This window comes from Schistocerca serialis, chromosome 7, assembly GCF_023864345.2.
Source record: "Schistocerca serialis cubense isolate TAMUIC-IGC-003099 chromosome 7, iqSchSeri2.2, whole genome shotgun sequence".
Lineage (NCBI taxonomy): Eukaryota > Metazoa > Arthropoda > Insecta > Orthoptera > Acrididae > Schistocerca > Schistocerca serialis.
This window is the reverse complement of record NC_064644.1, coordinates 264,803,241-264,823,677: the sequence shown is the minus strand read 5'-3', so window position 1 is coordinate 264,823,677 and position 20,437 is coordinate 264,803,241. Positions and strand designations below refer to the sequence as shown.

Genomic DNA, 20,437 nt, shown 5'->3' with positions numbered 1-20,437 from the left:
CTTGATTCCAATGGTTAAACATGAAGGTGGAAGTGTGATGGTCCTGGCAGCCATATGATGGTATTCTGCTGGTCCCACCATTAATCTCAAAGGCCTTGTTACAGCCAACGATTATGTGAACATTTTAGGTGATCAGATGCTTCCCATGATTCAAATGATGATGCCCAACAATGATGCTATATTTCAGGATGATAATGCACCATTCACACAGACAGGAAAGTACAACCGTGGTATGAGGAGCATGCAACTGAAATGCAGCGTCTCCCATGGCCACCACTGTCCCCGGATTTGAAAATTGTCAAACCCCTGTGGGTTGTATTGAAGCACAGACTCTGAAGCAGATTTCTGCCTCCCTCGTCAATATGAGAGTTAGAAGAAGTTTTGATCAAAGAGTGGCATAACACTCCATTGATGACTATACAATAATTACATGCCAGTATTCCAAGAAGAAATTTAGCTGTATTGGGGGTAAATGGACGTCCAATCCCTTATTAATAAACCATTCCGAAGAAAGTACAGGTGTTCACAATATTTTACCTATCTCCTATATAAAGGTCAAGGGAAATGTCTGATTGTACTTTTTGGAATTGCAGATGTTGGATATTCAGCACTGACAGCTGCAGTTGAGCTAGAAAGGGAGAAAAAATTGCCTTTTGCATGGTACATAGGTGTGTTGTTAATATTCCACATGGTGGAAGAAACGATTTAAGTAATCATGTGAAGTGCGGTAAGCACATAAGTTATGTTAGATAGAAGGAAGATGACAAGAAAATCAACACCTTTTTTGCCAAGGCTGGAAATGTTGACAGTGACATAATTAGGGCTCTGTGCCTGAGAACAAATGTCTCAATATGTACTGAAATAGCGAAAGGAATCTGGATCATTGAATGTTGCATAAATGTATAACAAAGTCTCAAGGCAGTGAAACAGTTCATTGAAACAGGTCAAAGCACACAAAGTCGTAAGCCACTAAATAAATACAACGCCAAACTCGTGAACAAAGAACATGCACATGGTGGTAGTAGAAGTAGTAGTAGTAGTAGTAGTAGTAATATAATAATAATAATTACAACAACAATGAAAAATAACACACACACACACACACACACACACACACACACACACACACACACACACACACGCGCGCGCGCGCGCGCGCGCCCGGAACGACTGTAATTAGCCCATACATGGTCAAAGAATGTGGGTTAAATCACAACAAGCTTATGGTGCGGAACAAAGAATTTGCAGAGCATAGCCTGTTGACACATAAGATTCACATGGACGAACTGTTATCCCTGCTTTAAATTCTATTCCAATGATGACACAAACATCACATGGTTAAAAGTACCAATCATATCAAAGAGTAAGTTATCGACTGTCGTAGATTTGCCTTTGAGCCACCCAAACAAACAGTTGTACAAATTGTGATGACTATTGAATGTTAATGTTTCATATTTTTGTTCACGAAACCATAAAATGTTGCAATTTTCGTAAACTTTATAGATAAACCATAAAAGTTGGCAGGTCTCATAAAGATTTTGACTCTTTGTTGTAAAATATTCCTTTATACAGATGTTACACTAGTTGATTTCCAACATAAAGCCTAAGAGGAATAAATGACCTGCCTCAGCAGCGTTACGAATGATTTCAATGAATAACATCTCTTTGTAATTATCAGTAAATCATCAGACATGTAATTTTGGAAATAGCCATTTTAGAAATTTTGAATTACTTTTATATGATCTGTAACGCTTACACAGATCTGCAAAGGATATAATTTTTGAATGAGTGAGATGTTCCAAGAAACTTCAATGGAATGTCTGAGTGGATCTGCAGTTGCCAGATTCCAGAGAGCAGGAGGAGACTGGGGAAAAAAATGTTAGCAGCAGCAGTATATTAAAGTATCAAGGTCTTATTTCGAAGAAAGTTAACTCAATGTAACAAACAAACAAAACTATTTGTGTGTGTGTGGAATGTCTGAGTGGATCTGCAGTTGCCAGATTCCAGAGAGCAGGAGGAGACTGGGAAAAAAAATGTTAGCAGCAGCAGTGTATTAAAGTATCAAGGTCTTATTTCGAAGAAAGTTAACTCAATGTAACAAACAAACAAAACTATTTGTGTGTGTGTGTGTGTGTGTGTGTGTGTGTGTGTGTGTGTGTGGGGGGGGGGGGGGGGGGGGGGGGGGGAAGACCTGAGCCTAACAAGCAGATGACGATGCAGATAAATGCAATTTAATTCATTCTTTGTTTTCTCGACAAATCTTTTGTATTTCTGAACTGATTATAAGCCATTTTCCTGCCCAATGTGCAATCTGCAGAGAAAAAATATTTTTAAAGTACTTCTATTGGTCAAATCTCAATCATCTGCACATTCAGCTAATACCAACAACATTATCTGCATATCTCATATTTTACTTTCAACTTTACATTTAACTGCAAAACACACACACACACACACACACACACACACACACACACACACACAGAGAGAGAGAGAGAGAGAGAGAGAGAGAGAGAGAGAGATTAAACAAAAAAATGGAAATGCTAATGCAATATGTATTTATTGGTGGTTATAACTTCACAATTTGATGCAAATAAGAAGTACCACAAAAACAATTTCCACAAATATCATCCTTTCAGTATTTACACAAAAAAGATCTTCAGCCACAACACCTTTTCATGCCCACTCTTACTGTTATCACCACACTCATAATATTTATATGAAAAATAGACTTGGATATGAAAATGACAATTTAGTGAACAGCCAGCAAATTCATACATGTTATACCAATGGTTGGACAATCTATAAACTGTTTAAACAAAAACAAAGAAATGATAGCTCAATAGGTTGCTACTACTTTATGAAGGTAAGAAGTTTCACCCATTGTAGGACCAGTAAGAATTTCCAAAATAGATTTACAACAGTAAAAAAATTAATTGTCAGATGCATTAATGTAACTGATTTTCTTCCCCCTTCACGAAAAAAAAGTTTTCAGATTTTGTGACAAACCTTGCATTTCACAAGAATACAACCAAGTGGGGAAAATAGTTACACATGACACATACTTATAATGAAATGTAATGTGCAAGCTTCCTCCAGTCTCCCATGAACTTCCAATTATGATGACTAGCATACAAATAGACATTTATTGGTACACAAAGTAAATCTCTCAAATACAGTAAAGAGTTTATGTTATAAAAAGTATATCTGCAGCACAAGGCAAAGCAACACAGCTTTCTCAACAGTTCATACAAAAATCTAACCACTTGATGCATGGATGTTTTATGTGCTTCAGTGGCAGGTCAAAGCATCTTAATTCATGCATATTTCCCAGCCTGAAGTACAAATTCTCTTGACAGCCTACTGTACAAGCAGTGGCACACATCTTGAAAACTTTTGTTGCAGGTCTTCAGTAGTATGGCCGCCTTGGATTGTTCTGAAAAATAGTAATTGTACAATTCAGGAAACACTACCACAGCATCTTACGACTATTATCTATCACATTTTACATCAAAAATTATGTAAAAAATTCAAAATTTAGAGACTTTTCGGTACACACTTTATACCCACAAATTACTTATTGTAATCAATGGGCCGAAATTCTAAGTTCCATTTCAGTGCTGAAAATGGCATGGTACCATTCCTTAACAAACAAAGAACTTGATATAAAGCTTCCTGGTAAAGCACTTGCCTGCGATAGGCAAAGGTCCCAAATTCGAGTCTTGGTCCGGAACACAGTTTTAATGTGGGTGGGGAAGGGGCGGTGGTGCACCCCCCCCCCCCCCCCCGCCCACACCCACACAACTTGATATAAAGCTTCCTGGTAAAGCACTTGCCTGCGATAGGCAAAGGTCCCAAATTCGAGTCTTGGTCCGGAACACAGTTTTAATGTGGGTGGGGAAGGGGCGGTGGTGCACCCCCCCCCCCCCCCCCCCCCCCCCCCGCCCGCACCCACACACCCACACACACACACCCACACACACACACACACACACACACACAGGCACAACTCACTCACACATGGTCACTGTCTCTGCCACTGGAGACCAACACAACTCCAGAAGAAGAACTTTGTCCAAAATCTTAATATTTTACCAGTCATTTACATTGTGTCACCCTGTGGCTCACCGTCTCCTCTGTGGTGAGTAACAGTCTACCCTTTCCGTATATTTACTACAATATTACCTGAGGCGTATAATAAAAGATGCCAATGAAATTTATTTCTCAATGTTATTTCATGTTAACCATCTACTGATAACATGTTGAACTCAGAATGACAATTCGTTTTTTAAACAGAAGAATAACATGCATTATGAGACAATGGGTCACTGTGACATACAACTTCAAAATGTTTAGTGACTGAATTTATTTCAGAAAAGATGTTTTCATAGCAGATATCCACTGCCTACTGTAAAATGTATATAGTTATCAATACAAACTGATGTCCTTATGTAGCCTATTCATGAAGGAACAAACGAAGTAAGTCACAATTAATAAACCTTTCCGGACTATTATGCCGTGATTGAATAGATTTCACTTTAAAATCCGATATGTTGTCCCCATCTGCAGAGGGCTAGTCAAGTAGCGAGCCAGGGTGTGAACCGGATGTTCAACAAAGCTACGCTCCCCCTTGAAAATGTCCTCCACAAGTGAGGACAAAACACTGGATTTTTAAGTGAAATCTATTCAACCACGGCATAATAGCTCAGAACATGATATTAATTGTAACATTTTTGGCTAGGAAAGTTTACATTTTACAAACAAACCAAATAAATGTGAAAGGGAAATAATCAGGCATCCTTTTCACAGTCAAGATCTTGCTTACTGATCTTATTTGGTATTTGTCAAGGCCTAGATAGAATAGGAGGTATGTATGTTTAGGGTTAAATGCCCTATTGACATCTTTGGGGGGGAACAGCACAGTAGCAAACAGGGGTGGAATTTGAAATTACTCTATTCTTACACACTGATTCAACAGAGTTCGACGAAGGAGCTCTTTTAAAAATCCTCTAACTTTGGAGCAATTATACTGAACTGCAAGAAATTTGTGTCCAAGAAAGTATGTAGACTTTCAGTGGCATATTTGTTTTTCCTTCACTCATCGGATCACACAATGCGAAATGGCTGCCATGTCATCCTCTGCCACATATCATCAATCAGATGCAGTATGGAGGGAGGGTCACCACACTGATCTCCTGACTTTTCAGCTTTCTACAACTTGCAGCCACAGTTTCCCATTCAAGTTTTTCTGCAACTGGTCTCCTGAGGCTCCACATGGCAGTCAAATATACTGGTCACTAAACTATGGAGGTGAATTACACACTAATTCCAATGGAGATAAAGATTGTTCTATTTAATGTATGAGTGTAATACTGCCAGCATCATCACAACCCATGAGAGTGATTCAAAAAGTACGTTGGTTGGTTGGTTTGGGTGAGGGGACCAAACCCTGAGGTCATTGGTCCCAGTGAATTAGGAAAGGATGGGGAAGGAAGTCGGCTGTGCTCTTTCAAAGGAAACATCCCGGCATCTGCTTGAAGTGATTTAAGGAAAATCTAAATCAGGATGGGTTTGAACTGACATACTCCCAAATGTGAGTCCAGTGTGATAGATAACCACTGTGCCACCTAACTCGGTACAAGGTAAGGTCACAAGTCCTTCACTCAGGATATCCAAGTAGTCCATAAAGTTACTAATGTAGAGGTACGTATTACTTTCCCATATAATCACCATGTTTGTCAAAGCATTTGTTTCACTGGTAAACAGGTCAGTTGAAACTGGCATAAAAGAAAATAGGGCCCAGGACGAGGAAACTCCGTTACAAAACAGTCCATTGAAAATGGTGGACCAAAACATACATTGAGATAGGTCATATGTGGCTGAGTGTTGTTGTGCAACAATATGATACCCCCAAAAGCAATCTTTGTAATTTCCTCCTAATAGCTTACTTCAACTGTTCCAGCATGGAGCAATAACTGACAGCATTGAGGGATGAGGAAATCAACCAGCATATACCCTGTGTGCCCCAAACCAGTGTGTCTGTAACTTTCTTCACAAATACTGTTGTCTAGAACTTTTTATTGGGCTGACAGCACATTTGGGAATGGGGGTGGAGTGTGGATGTGGGAGTGGAATGACACTGGTGCTTCCATCATCTCATGTGTTGCATGACGCACCCACATTTTGTTCCCTCGATGATATGGTCCAGGAATGGAACACATTCCAACTGTTACTGTATAAGTGCTGTCAAGGCAACACCAATCACTTGATTTAATTCTTGTCAGAGTTGCTGTGGTACCCAAAAAGAACAAATATTTCAGTAGTCTAATATATAATGCACAATATCCATTACAAAATCAACGAAGATCTTGAGCGTGTATGTGCAGTCTGCCTCTCATGAATGGCACACTTTCAACTGAGGTGAATGTGCTTCTCACCCTGATCTTTGCTCTTCTTGCTCAACAGTTCTGCATTATCAAATTCTTGGGATCAAAACCACACCTATTTTCGTGGCCGTTCTCTCACTCCATTAACTTTCATTAGTTGATCACTGCAGCTGGGGAAGTGTCCTTTAAATGCAAAAACCTGATTACACTTACTGGATCTTCTAAAGCGACTAGGTTCGGCAACTTTTTTAATCAGAATAATTGATAATTTTAAGGCTACAGAAATTAGTAAGTTAACATAACTTTGCATACTTTCACTCTCTGATGTCATATGAAATAATATTTTGGGGTAACTCAACACTTACACAAAAAATATTCACTGCTCAAAAAAAGTGGTTAGAATAATGTGTGAGGTTCATAGCTGCATGTCTTGTAGGCATCTTTTTAAAAGATTGGGAATTCTTACAACAGCCTCACAGTACATTTATTCACTAATGAAATTTGTTCTCAATAGCATGGACCAGTTTAAAAGCAACAGTGACATTCATGATTATAATACCAGAAAAAAAGAAAGAATTACACTATCCTTTACTCAACCTATCTTTGGCACAGAAAGGGGTAAAATATGCTGCTATAAATTTTTTTGACAAATTACCAAATGAAATAAAATGCCTGACAGACAGCAGTAATAGCTTCACAAATAAACTGAAATCATATCTCCTTGACAACTCCTCCTATACCATAGATGAATTCTTGAATAGGAATAAATAAATCTATTAATATAATATATGCATGTTGTGCCACTTAAGGAAATGGGGTAAATAATAGAAATATTCATCTTTAACACTGTACTATAATATATATATGAATATAATACAGGGAAACATTCCACGTGGGAAAAATATATCTAAAAACAAAGATGATGTGACTTACCAAACAAAAGTGCTGGCAGGTCGATAGACACACAAACAAACACAAACATATACACAAAATTCAAGCTTTCGCAACAAACGGTTGCTTCATCAGGAAAGAGGGAAGGAGAGGGAAAGATGAAAGGATGTGGGTTTTAAGGGAGAGGGTAAGGAGTCATTCCAATCCTGGGAGCAGAAAGACTTACCTTAGGGAGAAAAAGGACAGGTATACACTCGCACACGCACACATATCCATCCGCACATACAGAGACACAAGCAGACATTTGTAAAGGCAAAGAGTTTGGGCAGAGATGTCAGTCGAGGCGGAAGTACAGAGACAAAGATATTGTTGAAAGACAGGTGAGGTATGAGCGGCGGCAAATTGAAATTAGCGGAGATTGAGGCCTGGCGGATAACGAGAAGAGAGGATATACTGAAGGGCAAGTTCCCATCTCCGGAGTTCTGACAGGTTGGTGTTAGTGGGAAGTATCCAGATAACCCGGACGGTGTAACACTGTGCCAAGATGTGCTGGCCGTGCACCAAGGCATGTTTAGCCACAGGGTGATCCTCATTACCAACAAACACTGTCTGCCTGTGTCCATTCATGGGAATGGACAGTTTGTTGCTGGTCATTCCCACATAGAAAGCTTCACAGTGTAGGCAGGTCAGTTGGTAAATCACGTGGGTGCTTTCACACGTGGCTCTGCCTTTGATCGTGTACACCTTCCGGGTTACAGGACTGGAGTAGGTGGTGGTGGGTGGGTGCATGGGACAGGTTTTACACCGGGGGCGGTTACAAGGGTAGGAACCAGAGGGTAGGGAAGGTGGTTTGGGGATTTCATAGGGATGAACTAAGAGGTTACGAAGGTTAGGTGGATGGCGGAAAGACACTCTTGGTGGAGTGGGGAGGGTTTCATGAAGGATGGATCTCATTTCAGGGCAGGATTTGAGGAAGTCGTATCCCTGCTGGAGAGCCACATTCAGAGTCTGATCCAGTCCCGGAAAGTATCCTGTCACAAGTGGGGCACTTTTGGGGTTCTTCTGTGGGAGGTTCTGGGTTCCCACCAACAAGTAACAGTACCTCCATTATGACAGCTGCCACCCATTCCACATCAAACGGTCCCTTCCCTACAGCCTAGGTCTTCGTGGCAAACGAATCTGCTCCAGTCAGGAATGCCTGAACCATTACACCAACAACCTGAAAACAGCTTTCGCATCCTGCAACTACCCTCCCGACCTGGTACAGAAGCAAATAACCAGAGCCACTTCCTCATCTCCTCAAACCCAGAACCTCCCACAGAAGAACCCCAAAAGTGCCCCACTTGTGACAGGATACATTCCGGGACTGGATCAGACTCTGAATGTGGCTCTCCAGCAGGGATACGACTTCCTCAAATCCTGCCCTGAAATGAGATCCATCCTTCATGAAATCCTTCCACTCCACCAAGAGTGTCTTTCCGCCGTCCACCTAACCTTCATAACCTCTTAGTTCATCCCTATGAAATCCCCAAACCACCTTCCCTACCCTCTGGCTCCTACCCTTGTAACCGTCCCCGGTGTAAAACCTGCCCATGCACCCTCCCACCACCACCTACTCCAGTCCTGTAACCCGGAAGGTGTACACGATCAAAGGCAGAGCCACGTGTGAAAGCACCCACGTGATTTACCAACTGACCTGCCTACACTGTGAAGCTTTCTATGTGGGAATGACCAGCAACAAACTGTCCATTCACATGAATGGACACAGGCAGACAGTATTTGTTCGTAATGAGAATCACACCGTCCAGGTTATCTGGATACTTCCCACTAACACCAACCTGTCAGAACTCCGGAGATGGGAACTTGCCCTTCAGTATATGCTCTCTTCTCGTTATCCGCCAGGCCTCAATCTCCGCTAATTTCAATTTGCTGCCGCTCATACCTCACCTGTCTTTCAACAACATCTTTGCCTCTGTACTTCCGCCTCGACTGACATCTCTGCCCAAACTCTTTGCCTTTACAAATGTCTGCTTGTGTCTGTGTATGTGCGGATGGATATGTGTGTGTGTGCGAGTGTATACCTGTCCTTTTCCCCCCTAAGGTAAGTCTTTCCACTCCCGGGATTGGAATGACTCCTTACCCTCTCCCTTAAAACCCACATCCTTTCGTCTTTCCCTCTCCTTCCCTCTTTCCTGATGAGGCAACAGTTTGTTGCGAAAGCTTGAATTTTGTGTGTATGTTTGCGTGTCTATCGACCTGCCAGCGCTTTCGTTTGGTAAGACACATCATCTTTGTGTGTGTGTCTATATATATATATATATATATATATATATATATATATATATATATATATATATATATATATATATATATATATATATAATGGAAGGAAACATTCCATGTGGGAAAAATTATATATAAAAACAAAGATGAGGTGACTTACCGAACAAAAGCGCTGGCAGGTCGATAGACACACAAACAAACACAAACACACACACAAAATTCAAGCTTTCGCAACAAACTGTTGCCTCATCAGGAAAGAGGGAAGGAGAGGGGAAGACGAAAGGAAGTGGGTTTTAAGGGAGAGGGTAAGGAGTCATTCCAGTCCCGGGAGCGGAAAGACTTACCTTAGGGGGAAAAAAGGACAGGTATACACTCGCACACACGCACATATCCATCCACACATACAGACACAAGCAGACATATTTAAAGACAAAGAGTTTGGGCAGAGATGTCAGTCGAGGCAGAAGTGTAGAGGCAAAGAAGTTGTTGAAAGACAGGTGAGGTATGAGTGGCGGCAACTTGAAATTAGCGGAGATTGAGGCCTGGCGGATGACGAGAAGAGAGGATGTACTGAAGGGCAAGTTCCCATCTCCGGAGTTTGGATAGGTTGGTGTTGGTGGGAAGTATCCAGATAACCCAGATGGTGTAACACTGTGCCAAGATGTGCTGGCTGTGCACCAAGGCATGTTTAGCGACAGGGTGATCCTCATTACCAACAAACACTGTCTGCCTGTGTCCATTCATGCGAATGGACAGTTTGTTGCTGGTCATTCCCACATAGAATGCATCACAGTGTAGGCAGGTCAGTTGGTAAATCACGTGGGTGCTTTCACACGTGGCTCTGCCTCTGATCGTGTACACCTTCCGGGTTACAGGACTGGAGTAGGTGGTGGTGGGAGGGTGCATGGGACAGGTTTTGCATCGGGGGCGGTTACAAGGATAGGAGCCAGAGGGTAGGGAAGGTGGTTTGGGGATTTCATAGGGATGAACTAACAGGTTACGAAGGTTAGGTGGACGGCGGAAAGACACTCTTGGCGGAGTGGGGAGGATTTCATGAAGGATGGATCTCATTTCAGGGCAGGATTTGAGGAAGTCGTATCCCTGCTGGAGAGCCACATTCAGAGTCTGGTCCAGTCCCGGAAAGTATCCTGTCACAAGTGGGGCACTTTTGTGGTTCTTCTGTGGGGGATTCTGGGTTTGAGGGGACGAGGAAGTGGCTCTGGTTATTTGCTTCTGTACCAGGTCGGGAGGGTAGTTGCGGGATGCGAAAGCTGTTTTCAGGTTGTTGGTGTAATGATTCAGGGATTCCGGACTGGAGCAGATTCGTTTGCCACGAAGACCTAGGCTGTAGGGAAGGGACCGTTTGATGTGGAATGGGTGGCAGCTGTCATAATGGAGGTACTGTTGCTTGTTGGTGGGTTTGATGTGGACGGACGTGTGAAGTTGGCCATTGGACAGGTGGAGGTCATCGTCAAGGAAAGTGGCATGGGATTTGGAGTAGGACCAGGTTAAACTGATGGAACCAAAGGAGTTGAGGTTGGAGAGGAAATTCTGGAGTTCTTCTTCACTGTGAGTCCAGATCATGAAGATGTCATCAATAAATCTGTACCAAACTTTGGGTTGGCAGACTTGGGTAACCAAGAAGGCTTCCTCTAAGCGACCCATGAATAGGTTGGCGTACGAGGGGGCCATCCTGGTGCCCATGGCTGTTCCCTTTAATTGTTGGTATGTCCGGCCCTCAAAAGTGAAGAAGTTGTGGGTCAGGATGAAGCTGGCTAAGGTGATGAGGAAAGAGGTTTTAGGTAGGGTGGCAGGTGATCGGCGTGAAAGGAAATGCTCCATCGCAGCGAGGCCCTGGACGTGCGGAATATTTGTGTATAAGGATGTGGCATCAATGGTTACAAGGATGGTTTCCGGGGGTAACAGATTGGGTAAGGATCCCAGGCGTTCAAGGAAGTGGTTGGTGTCCTTGATGAAGGATGGGAGACTGCATGTAATGGGTTGAAGGTGTTGATCTACGTAGGCAGAGATACGTTCTGTGGGGGCTTGGTAACCAGCTACAATGGGGCGGCCGGGATGATTGGGTTTGTGGATTTTAGGAAGAAGGTAGAAGGTAGGGGTGCGGGGTGTCGGTGGTGTCAAGAGGTTGATGGAGTCAGGTGAAAGGTTTTGCAGGGGGCCTAAGGTTCTGAGGATTCCTTGAAGCTCCGCCTGGACATCGGGAATGGGGTTACCTTGGCAAACTTTGTATGTGGTGTTGTCTGAAAGCTGACGCAGTCCCTCAGCCACATACTCCCGACGATCAAGTACCACGGTCGTGGAACCCTTGTCCGCCGGAAGAATGACGATGGATCGGTCAGCCTTCAGATCACGGATAGCCTGGGCTTCAGCAGTGGTGATGTTGGGTGTAGGATTAAGGTTTTTTAAGAAGGATTGAGATGCAAGGCTGGAAGTCAGAAATTCCTGGAAGGTTTGGAGAGGGTGATTTTGAGGAAGAGGAGGTGGGTCCCGCTGTGACGGAGGACGGAACTGTTCCAGGCAGGGTTCAATTTGGATGGTGTCTTGAGGAGTCGGATCATTAGGAGTAGGATTAGGATCATTTTTCTTCGTGGCAAAGTGATACTTCCAGCAGAGAGTACGAGTGTAGGACAGTAAATCTTTGACGAGGGCTGTTTGGTTGAATCTGGGAGTGGGGCTGAAGGTGAGGCCTTTGGATAGGACAGAGGTTTCAGATTGGGAGAGAGGTTTGGAGGAAAGGTTAACTACTGAATTTGGGTGTTGTGGTTCCAGATTGTGTTGATCGGAATTTTGAGGTTTTGGAGGGAGTGGAGCTGGAAGTGGGAGATTGAGTAGATGGGAGAGACTGGGTTTGTGTGCAATGAGAGGAGGTTGAGGTTTGCTGGAAAGGTTGTGAAGGGTGAGTGAGTTGCCTTTCCGGAGGTGGGAAACCAGGAGATTGGATAGTTTTTTGAGGTGGAGGGTGGCATGCTGTTCTAATTTACGGCTGGCCTGTAGGAGGATGCTCTGAATAGCCGGTGTGGATGTGGGAGAGGAAAGATTAAGGACTTTTATTAAGGATAGGAGTTGACGGGTGTGTTCATTGGCTGAGTTGATGTGTAGGTGAAGGATTAGGTGGGTGAGGGCAATGGATTGTTCAGTTTGGAACTGGTATAGGGACTGATGGAAGGAAGGGTTGCAGCCAGAGATGGGAACTGTAAGTGTGACGCCTTTGGGGGTAATGCCAAATGTCAGACAAGCCGGCCGCCCCATTGTAGCTGGTTACCAAGCCCCCACAGAACGTATCTCTGCCTACGTAGATCAACACCTTCAACCCATTACATGCAGTCTCCCATCCTTCATCAAGGACACCAACCACTTCCTTGAACGCCTGGGATCCTTACCCAATCTGTTACCCCCGGAAACCATCCTTGTAACCATTGATGCCACATCCTTATACACAAATATTCCGCACGTCCAGGGCCTCGCTGCGATGGAGCATTTCCTTTCACGCCGATCACCTGCCACCCTACCTAAAACCTCTTTCCTCATCACCTTAGCCAGCTTCATCCTGACCCACAACTTCTTCACTTTTGAGGGCCGGACATACCAACAATTAAAGGGAACAGCCATGGGCACCAGGATGGCCCCCTCGTACGCCAACCTATTCATGGGTCGCTTAGAGGAAGCCTTCTTGGTTACCCAAGTCTGCCAACCCAAAGTTTGGTACAGATTTATTGATGACATCTTCATGATCTGGACTCACAGTGAAGAAGAACTCCAGAATTTCCTCTCCAACCTCAACTCCTTTGGTTCCATCAGTTTAACCTGGTCCTACTCCAAATCCCATGCCACTTTCCTTGACGATGACCTCCACCTGTCCAATGGCCAACTTCACACGTCCGTCCACATCAAACCCACCAACAAGCAACAGTACCTCCATTATGACAGCTGCCACCCATTCCACATCAAACGGTCCCTTCCCTACAGCCTAGGTCTTCGTGGCAAACGAATCTGCTCCAGTCCGGAATCCCTGAATCATTACACCAACAACCTGAAAACAGCTTTCGCATCCCGCAACTACCCTCCCGACCTGGTACAGAAGCAAATAACCAGAGCCACTTCCTCGTCCCCTCAAACCCAGAATCCCCCACAGAAGAACCACAAAAGTGCCCCACTTGTGACAGGATACTTTCCGGGACTGGACCAGACTCTGAATGTGGCTCTCCAGCAGGGATACGACTTCCTCAAATCCTGCCCTGAAATGAGATCCATCCTTCATGAAATCCTCCCCACTCCGCCAAGAGTGTCTTTCCGCCGTCCACCTAACCTTCGTAACCTGTTAGTTCATCCCTATGAAATCCCCAAACCACCTTCCCTACCCTCTGGCTCCTATCCTTGTAACCGCCCCCGATGCAAAACCTGTCCCATGCACCCTCCCACCACCACCTACTCCAGTCCTGTAACCCGGAAGGTGTACACGATCAGAGGCAGAGCCACGTGTGAAAGCACCCACGTGATTTACCAACTGACCTGCCTACACTGTGATGCATTCTATGTGGGAATGACCAGCAACAAACTGTCCATTCGCATGAATGGACACAGGCAGACAGTGTTTGTTGGTAATGAGGATCACCCTGTCGCTAAACATGCCTTGGTGCACAGCCAGCACATCTTGGCACAGTGTTACACCATCTGGGTTATCTGGATACTTCCCACCAACACCAACCTATCCAAACTCCGGAGATGGGAACTTGCCCTTCAGTACATCCTCTCTTCTCGTCATCCGCCAGGCCTCAATCTCCGCTAATTTCAAGTTGCCGCCACTCATACCTCACCTGTCTTTCAACAACTTCTTTGCCTCTACACTTCTGCCTCGACTGACATCTCTGCCCAAACTCTTTGTCTTTAAATATGTCTGCTTGTGTCTGTATGTGTGGATGGATATGTGCGTGTGTGCGAGTGTATACCTGTCCTTTTTTCCCCCTAAGGTAAGTCTTTCCGCTCCCGGGACTGGAATGACTCCTTACCCTCTCCCTTAAAACCCACTTCCTTTCGTCTTCCCCTCTCCTTCCCTCTTTCCTGATGAGGCAACAGTTTGTTGCGAAAGCTTGAATTTTGTGTGTGTGTTTGTGTTTGTTTGTGTGTCTATCGACCTGCCAGCGCTTTTGTTCGGTAAGTCACCTCATCTTTGTATGTATATATATATATATATATATATATATATATATATATATATATATAATAGAAGGAAACATTCCACGTGGGGAAAAAATATATCTAAAAAACAAAGATGATGTGACTTACCAAACCAAAGCGCTGGCACGTCGATACACACACAAACATACACACAAAATTCAAGCTTTCGCAACAAACTGTTGCCTCATCAGGAAAGAGGGAAGGAGAGGGAAAGACGAAAGGATGTGGGTTTTAAGGGAGAGGGTAACGAGTCATTCCAATCCTGGGTGCGGAAAGACTTACTTTAGGGGGAAAAAAGGACGGGTATACACTCGCACACACACACACACACACACACATATCCATCCGTACATACACAGACACAAGCAGACATTTGTAAAGGCTTCCCTCTTTCCTGACGAAGCAACCATTGGTTGCGAAAGCTAGAATTTTGTGTGTATGTATGTGTCTGTTTGTGTTTCTATCGACCTGCCAGCACTTTCGTATGGTAAGTCACATCATCTTATATATATATATATATATATATATATATATATATATATATATATATATATATATATATATATATAAAAAACAAAGATGATGTGACTTACCAAATGAAAGTGCTGGCAGGTCGACAGACACACAAACAAACACAAACATACACACAAAATTCAAGCTTTCGCAACAAACTGTTGCCTCATCAGGAAAGAGGGAAGGAGAGGGGAAGACGAAAGGAAGTGGGTTTTAAGGGACAGGGTAAGGAGTCATTCCAATCCCGGGAGCGGAAAGACTTACCTTAGGGGGAAAAAAGGACAGGTACACACTCGCACACACGCACACATCCATCCACACACACAGACACAAGCAGACATATTTAAAGACCAGATATGTCCGCTTGTGTCCGCACGCGCGGATGAACACGTGCGCGTGCGCGAGCGCACACCCGTCCCTCTCTCCCCCCAAGGCAAGTCCCCCCACCCCCGGGACCGGAACGACTCCCCACCCTCCCCCCCAAAACCCACCTCCCCCCGCCCTCCCCCCTTCCCCCCGACGAGGCAACAGTTCGTTGCGAAAGCCTGAACCCCGTGTGCATGTTTGCGTTTGCTCGTGTGTCTATCGACCCGCCAGCGCCCCCGTTCGGCAAGTCACCTCATCCTTGTTTTTTATATATATATATATATATATATATATATATATATATATATATAGTTATAATAGAGGGAAACATTCCACGTAGGAAATATATATCTAAAAACAAAGATGATGTGACTCACCAAACGAAAGCGCTGGCAGGCCGACAGACACACAAACAAACACAAACACACACACAAAATTCAAGCCTTCGCAACAAACCGCCGCCCCACCAGGAAAGAGGGAAGGAGAGGGAAAGACGAAAGGATGCGGGCTTCAAGGGAGAGGGCAAGGAGCCACCCCAATCCCGGGAGCGGAAAGACTCACCCTAGGGGGAAAAAGGACGGGTACACACCCGCACACACACACACATCCATCCACACATATACAGACACAAGCAGACATATTTAAAGACAAAGAGTTTGGGCAGAGATGTCAGTCGAGGCAGAAGTGCAGAGGCAAAGATGTTGTTGAATGACAGGTGAGGTATGAGTGGCGGCAACTTGAAATTAGCGGAGATTGAGGCCTGGTGGATAACGGGAAGAGAGGTTCCATCAGTCCCTATACCAGTTCCAAACCAAACAATCCATTGCCCTCACCCACCTAATCCTTCACCTACACATCAACTCAGCCCATGAACACACCCGTCAACTCCTATCCTTAATAAAAGTCCTTAATCTTTCCTCTCCCACATCCACACCGGCTATTCAGAGCATCCTCCTCCAGGCCAACCGCAAATTAGAGCAGCATGCCACCCTTCACCTAAAAAAACTATCCAATCTCCTGGTTTCCCACCTCCGGAAAGGCAACTCACTCACCCTTCACAACCTTTCCAGCAAACCTCAACCACCTCTCATTGCACACAAACCCAGTCTCTCCCATCTACTCAGTCTCCCACTTCCAGCTCCACTCCCTCCAAAACCTCAAAATTCCAAGCAACACAATCTGGCACCACAACACCCTAACTCAGTAGTTAACCTTTCCTCCAAACCTCTCTCCCAATCTGAAACCTCTGTCCTATCCAAAGGCCTCACCTTCAGCCCCACTCCCAGATTCAACCAAACAGCCCTCATCAAAGATTTACTGTCCTACACTCGTACTCTCTGCTGGAAGTATCACTTTGCCACGAAGAAAAATGATCCTAATCCTACCCCTAATGATCCAACTCCCCAAGACACTATCCAAATTGAACCGTGCCTGGAACAGTTCCGTCCTCCGTCACAGCGGGACCCACCTCCTCTTCCTCAAAATCACCCTCTCCAAACCTTCCAGGAATTTCTGACTTCCAGCCTTGCCTCTCAATCCTTCTTAAAAAACCTTAATCCTACTCCCAACATCACCACTGCTGAAGCCCAGGCTATCCGTGATCTGAAGGCTGACCGGTCCATCATCATTCTTCCGGCGGACAAGGGTTCCACGACTGTGGTACTTGATCGTCGGGAGTATGTGGCAGAGGGACTGCGTCAGCTTTCAGACAACACCACATACAAAGTTTGCCAAGGTAATCCCATTCCTGATGTCCAGGCGGAGCTTCAGGGAATCCTCAGAACCTTAGGCCCCCTACAAAACCTTTCACCTGACTCCATCAATCTCCTGACCCCACCGACACCCCGCACCCCTACCTTCTACCTTCTTCCTAAAATTCACAAACCCAATCATCCTGGCCGTCCCATTGTAGCTGGTTACCAAGCCCCCACAGAACGTATCTTTGCCTACGTAGATCAACACCTTCAACCCATTACGTGCAGTCTCCCATCCTTCATCAAAGACACCAACCACTTTCTCGAACGCCTGGAATCCTTACCCAATCCGTTATCCCCAGAAACCATCCTTGTAACCATTGATGCCACTTCCTTATACACAAATATCCCGCACGTCCAGGGCCTCGCTGCGATGGAGCACTTCCTTTCACGCCGATCACCTGCCACCCTACCTAAAACCTCTTTCCTCATTACCTTAGCCAGCTTCATCCTGACCCACAACTTCTTCACTTTTGAAGGCCAGCCATACCAGCAATTAAAGGGAACAGCCATGGGTACCAGGATGGCCCCTTCGTACGCCAACCTATTCATGGGTCGCTTAGAGGAAGCCTTCTTGGTTACCCAGGCCTGCCAACCCAAAGTTTGGTACAGATTTATTGATGACATCTTCATGATCTGGACTCACAGTGAAGAAGAACTCCAGAATTTCCTCTCCAACCTCAACTCCTTTGGTTTCATCAGATTCACCTGGTCCTACTCCAAATCCCATGCCACTTTCCTTGATGTTGACCTCCACCTGTCCAATGGCCAACTTCACACGTCCGTCCACATCAAACCCACCAACAAGCAACAGTACCTCCATTACGACAGCTGCCACCCATTCCACATCAAACGGTCCCTTCCCTACAGCCTAGGTCTTCGTGGCAAACGAATCTGCTCCAGTCCGGAATCCCTGAAGCATTACACCAACAACCTGACAACAGCTTTCGCATCCCGCAACTACCCTCCCGACCTGGTACAGAAGCAAATAACCAGAGCAACTTCCTCATCCTCTCAAACCCAGAACCTCCCACAGAAGAACCACAAAAGTGCCCCACTTGTGACAGGATACTTTCCGGGACTGGATCAGATTCTGAATGTGGCTCTCCAGCAGGGATACGACTTCCTAAAATCCTGCCCAGAAATGAGATCCATCCTTCATGAAATCCTCCCCACTCCACCAAGAGTGTCTTTCCGCCGTCCACCTAACCTTCGTAACCTGTTAGTTCATCCCTATGAAATCCCCAAACCACCTTCCCTACCCTCTGGCTCCTACCCTTGTAACCGCCCCCGGTGTAAAACCTGTCCCATGCACCCTCCCACCACCACCTACTCCAGTCCTGTAACCCGGAAGGTGTACACGATCAAAGGCAGAGCCACGTGTGAAAGCACCCACGTGATCTACCAACTGACCTGCCTACACTGTGACGCATTCTATGTGGGAATGACCAGCAACAAACTGTCCATTCGCATGAATGGACACAGGCAGACAGTGTTTGTTGGTAATGAGGATCACCCTGTGGCTAAACATGCCTTGGTGCACGGCCAGCACATCTTGGCACAGTGTTACACCGTCCGGGTTATCTGGATACTTCCCACTAACACCAACCTATCCGAACTCCGGAGATGGGAACTTGCTCTTCAATATATCCTCTCTTCCCGTTATCCACCAGGCCTCAATCTCCGCCACTCATACCTCACCTGTCATTCAACAACATCTTTGCCTCTGCACTTCTGCCTCGACTGACATCTCTGCCCAAACTCTTTGTCTTTAAATATGTCTGCTTGTGTCTGTATATGTGTGGATGGATGTGTGTGTGTGTGCGGGTGTGTACCCGTCCTTTTTCCCCCTAGGGTGAGTCTTTCCGCTCCCGGGATTGGCTTGGCTCCTTGCCCTCTCCCTTGAAGCCCGCATCCTTTCGTCTTTCCCTCTCCTTCCCTCTTTCCTGGTGGGGCGGCGGTTTGTTGCGAAGGCTTGAATTTTGTGTGTGTGTTTGTGTTTGTTTGTGTGTCTGTCGGCCTGCCAGCGCTTTCGTTTGGTGAGTCACATCATCTTTGTTTTTAGATATATATTTCCTACGTGGAATGTTTCCCTCTATATATATAAAAAAAACAAGGATGAGGTGACTTGCCGAACGGGGGCGCTGGCGGGTCGATAGACACACGAGCAAACGCAAACATGCACACGGGGTTCAGGCTTTCGCAACGAACTGTTGCCTCGTCGGGGGGGAGGGGGGGAGGGGGGAGGGCGGGGGGAGGTGGGTTTTGGGGGGGAGGGTGGGGAGTCGTTCCGGTCCCGGGGGTGGGGGGACTTGCCTTGGGGGGAGAGAGGGACGGGTGTGCGCTCGCGCACGCGCACGTGTTCATCCGCGCGTGCGGACACAAGCGGACATATCTGGTCTTTAAATATGTCTGCTTGTGTCTGTGTGTGTGGATGGATATGTGCGTGTGTGCGAGTGTATACCTGTCCTTTTTTCCCCCCTAAGGTAAGTCTTTCCGCTCCCGGGATTGGAATGACTCCTTACCCTCTCCCTTAAAACCCACTTCCTTTCGTCTTCCCCTCTCCTTCCCTCTTTCCTGATGAGGCAACAGTTTGTTGCGAAAGCTTGAATTTTGTGTGTATGTTTGTGTTTGTTTGTTTGTTTGTGTGTCTATCGACCTGCCAGCGCTTTTGTTCGGTAAGTCACCTCATCTTTGTTTTTATATATAATTTTTCCCACGTGGAATGTTTCCTTCTATTATATATATATATATATATATATATATATATATATATATATATATATATATATATATATGACACACACACACTCCTGGAAATTGAAATAAGAACAACGTGAATTCATTGTCCCAGGAAGAGGAAACTTTATTGACACATTCCTGGGGTCAGATACATCACATGATCACACTGACAGAACCACAGGCACATAGACACAGGCAACAGAGCATGCACAATGTCGGCACTAGTACAGTGTATATCCACCTTTCGCAGCAATGCAGGCTGCTTTTCTCCCATGGAGACGATCGTAGAGATGCTGGATGTAGTCC

The 20,437-nt window shown here is 45.2% G+C and overlaps 1 protein-coding gene across 1 annotated transcript in view; it reads right to left on the bottom strand.

The window, feature by feature from the left end:
• Nucleotides 1-2,541: 2,541 nt before the first annotated feature.
• LOC126412093 (SURP and G-patch domain-containing protein 1) overlaps nt 2,542-20,437 on the bottom strand; it is a 167,358-nt gene continuing 149,462 nt past the window's right edge. Inside the window, exon 13 of the mRNA XM_050081513.1 lies at nt 2,542-3,436. Within this exon, the coding sequence (XP_049937470.1) occupies nt 3,410-3,436 (27 nt within the window). The 3' untranslated portion in view covers nt 2,542-3,409. The remainder of the gene's footprint in view (nt 3,437-20,437) is intronic.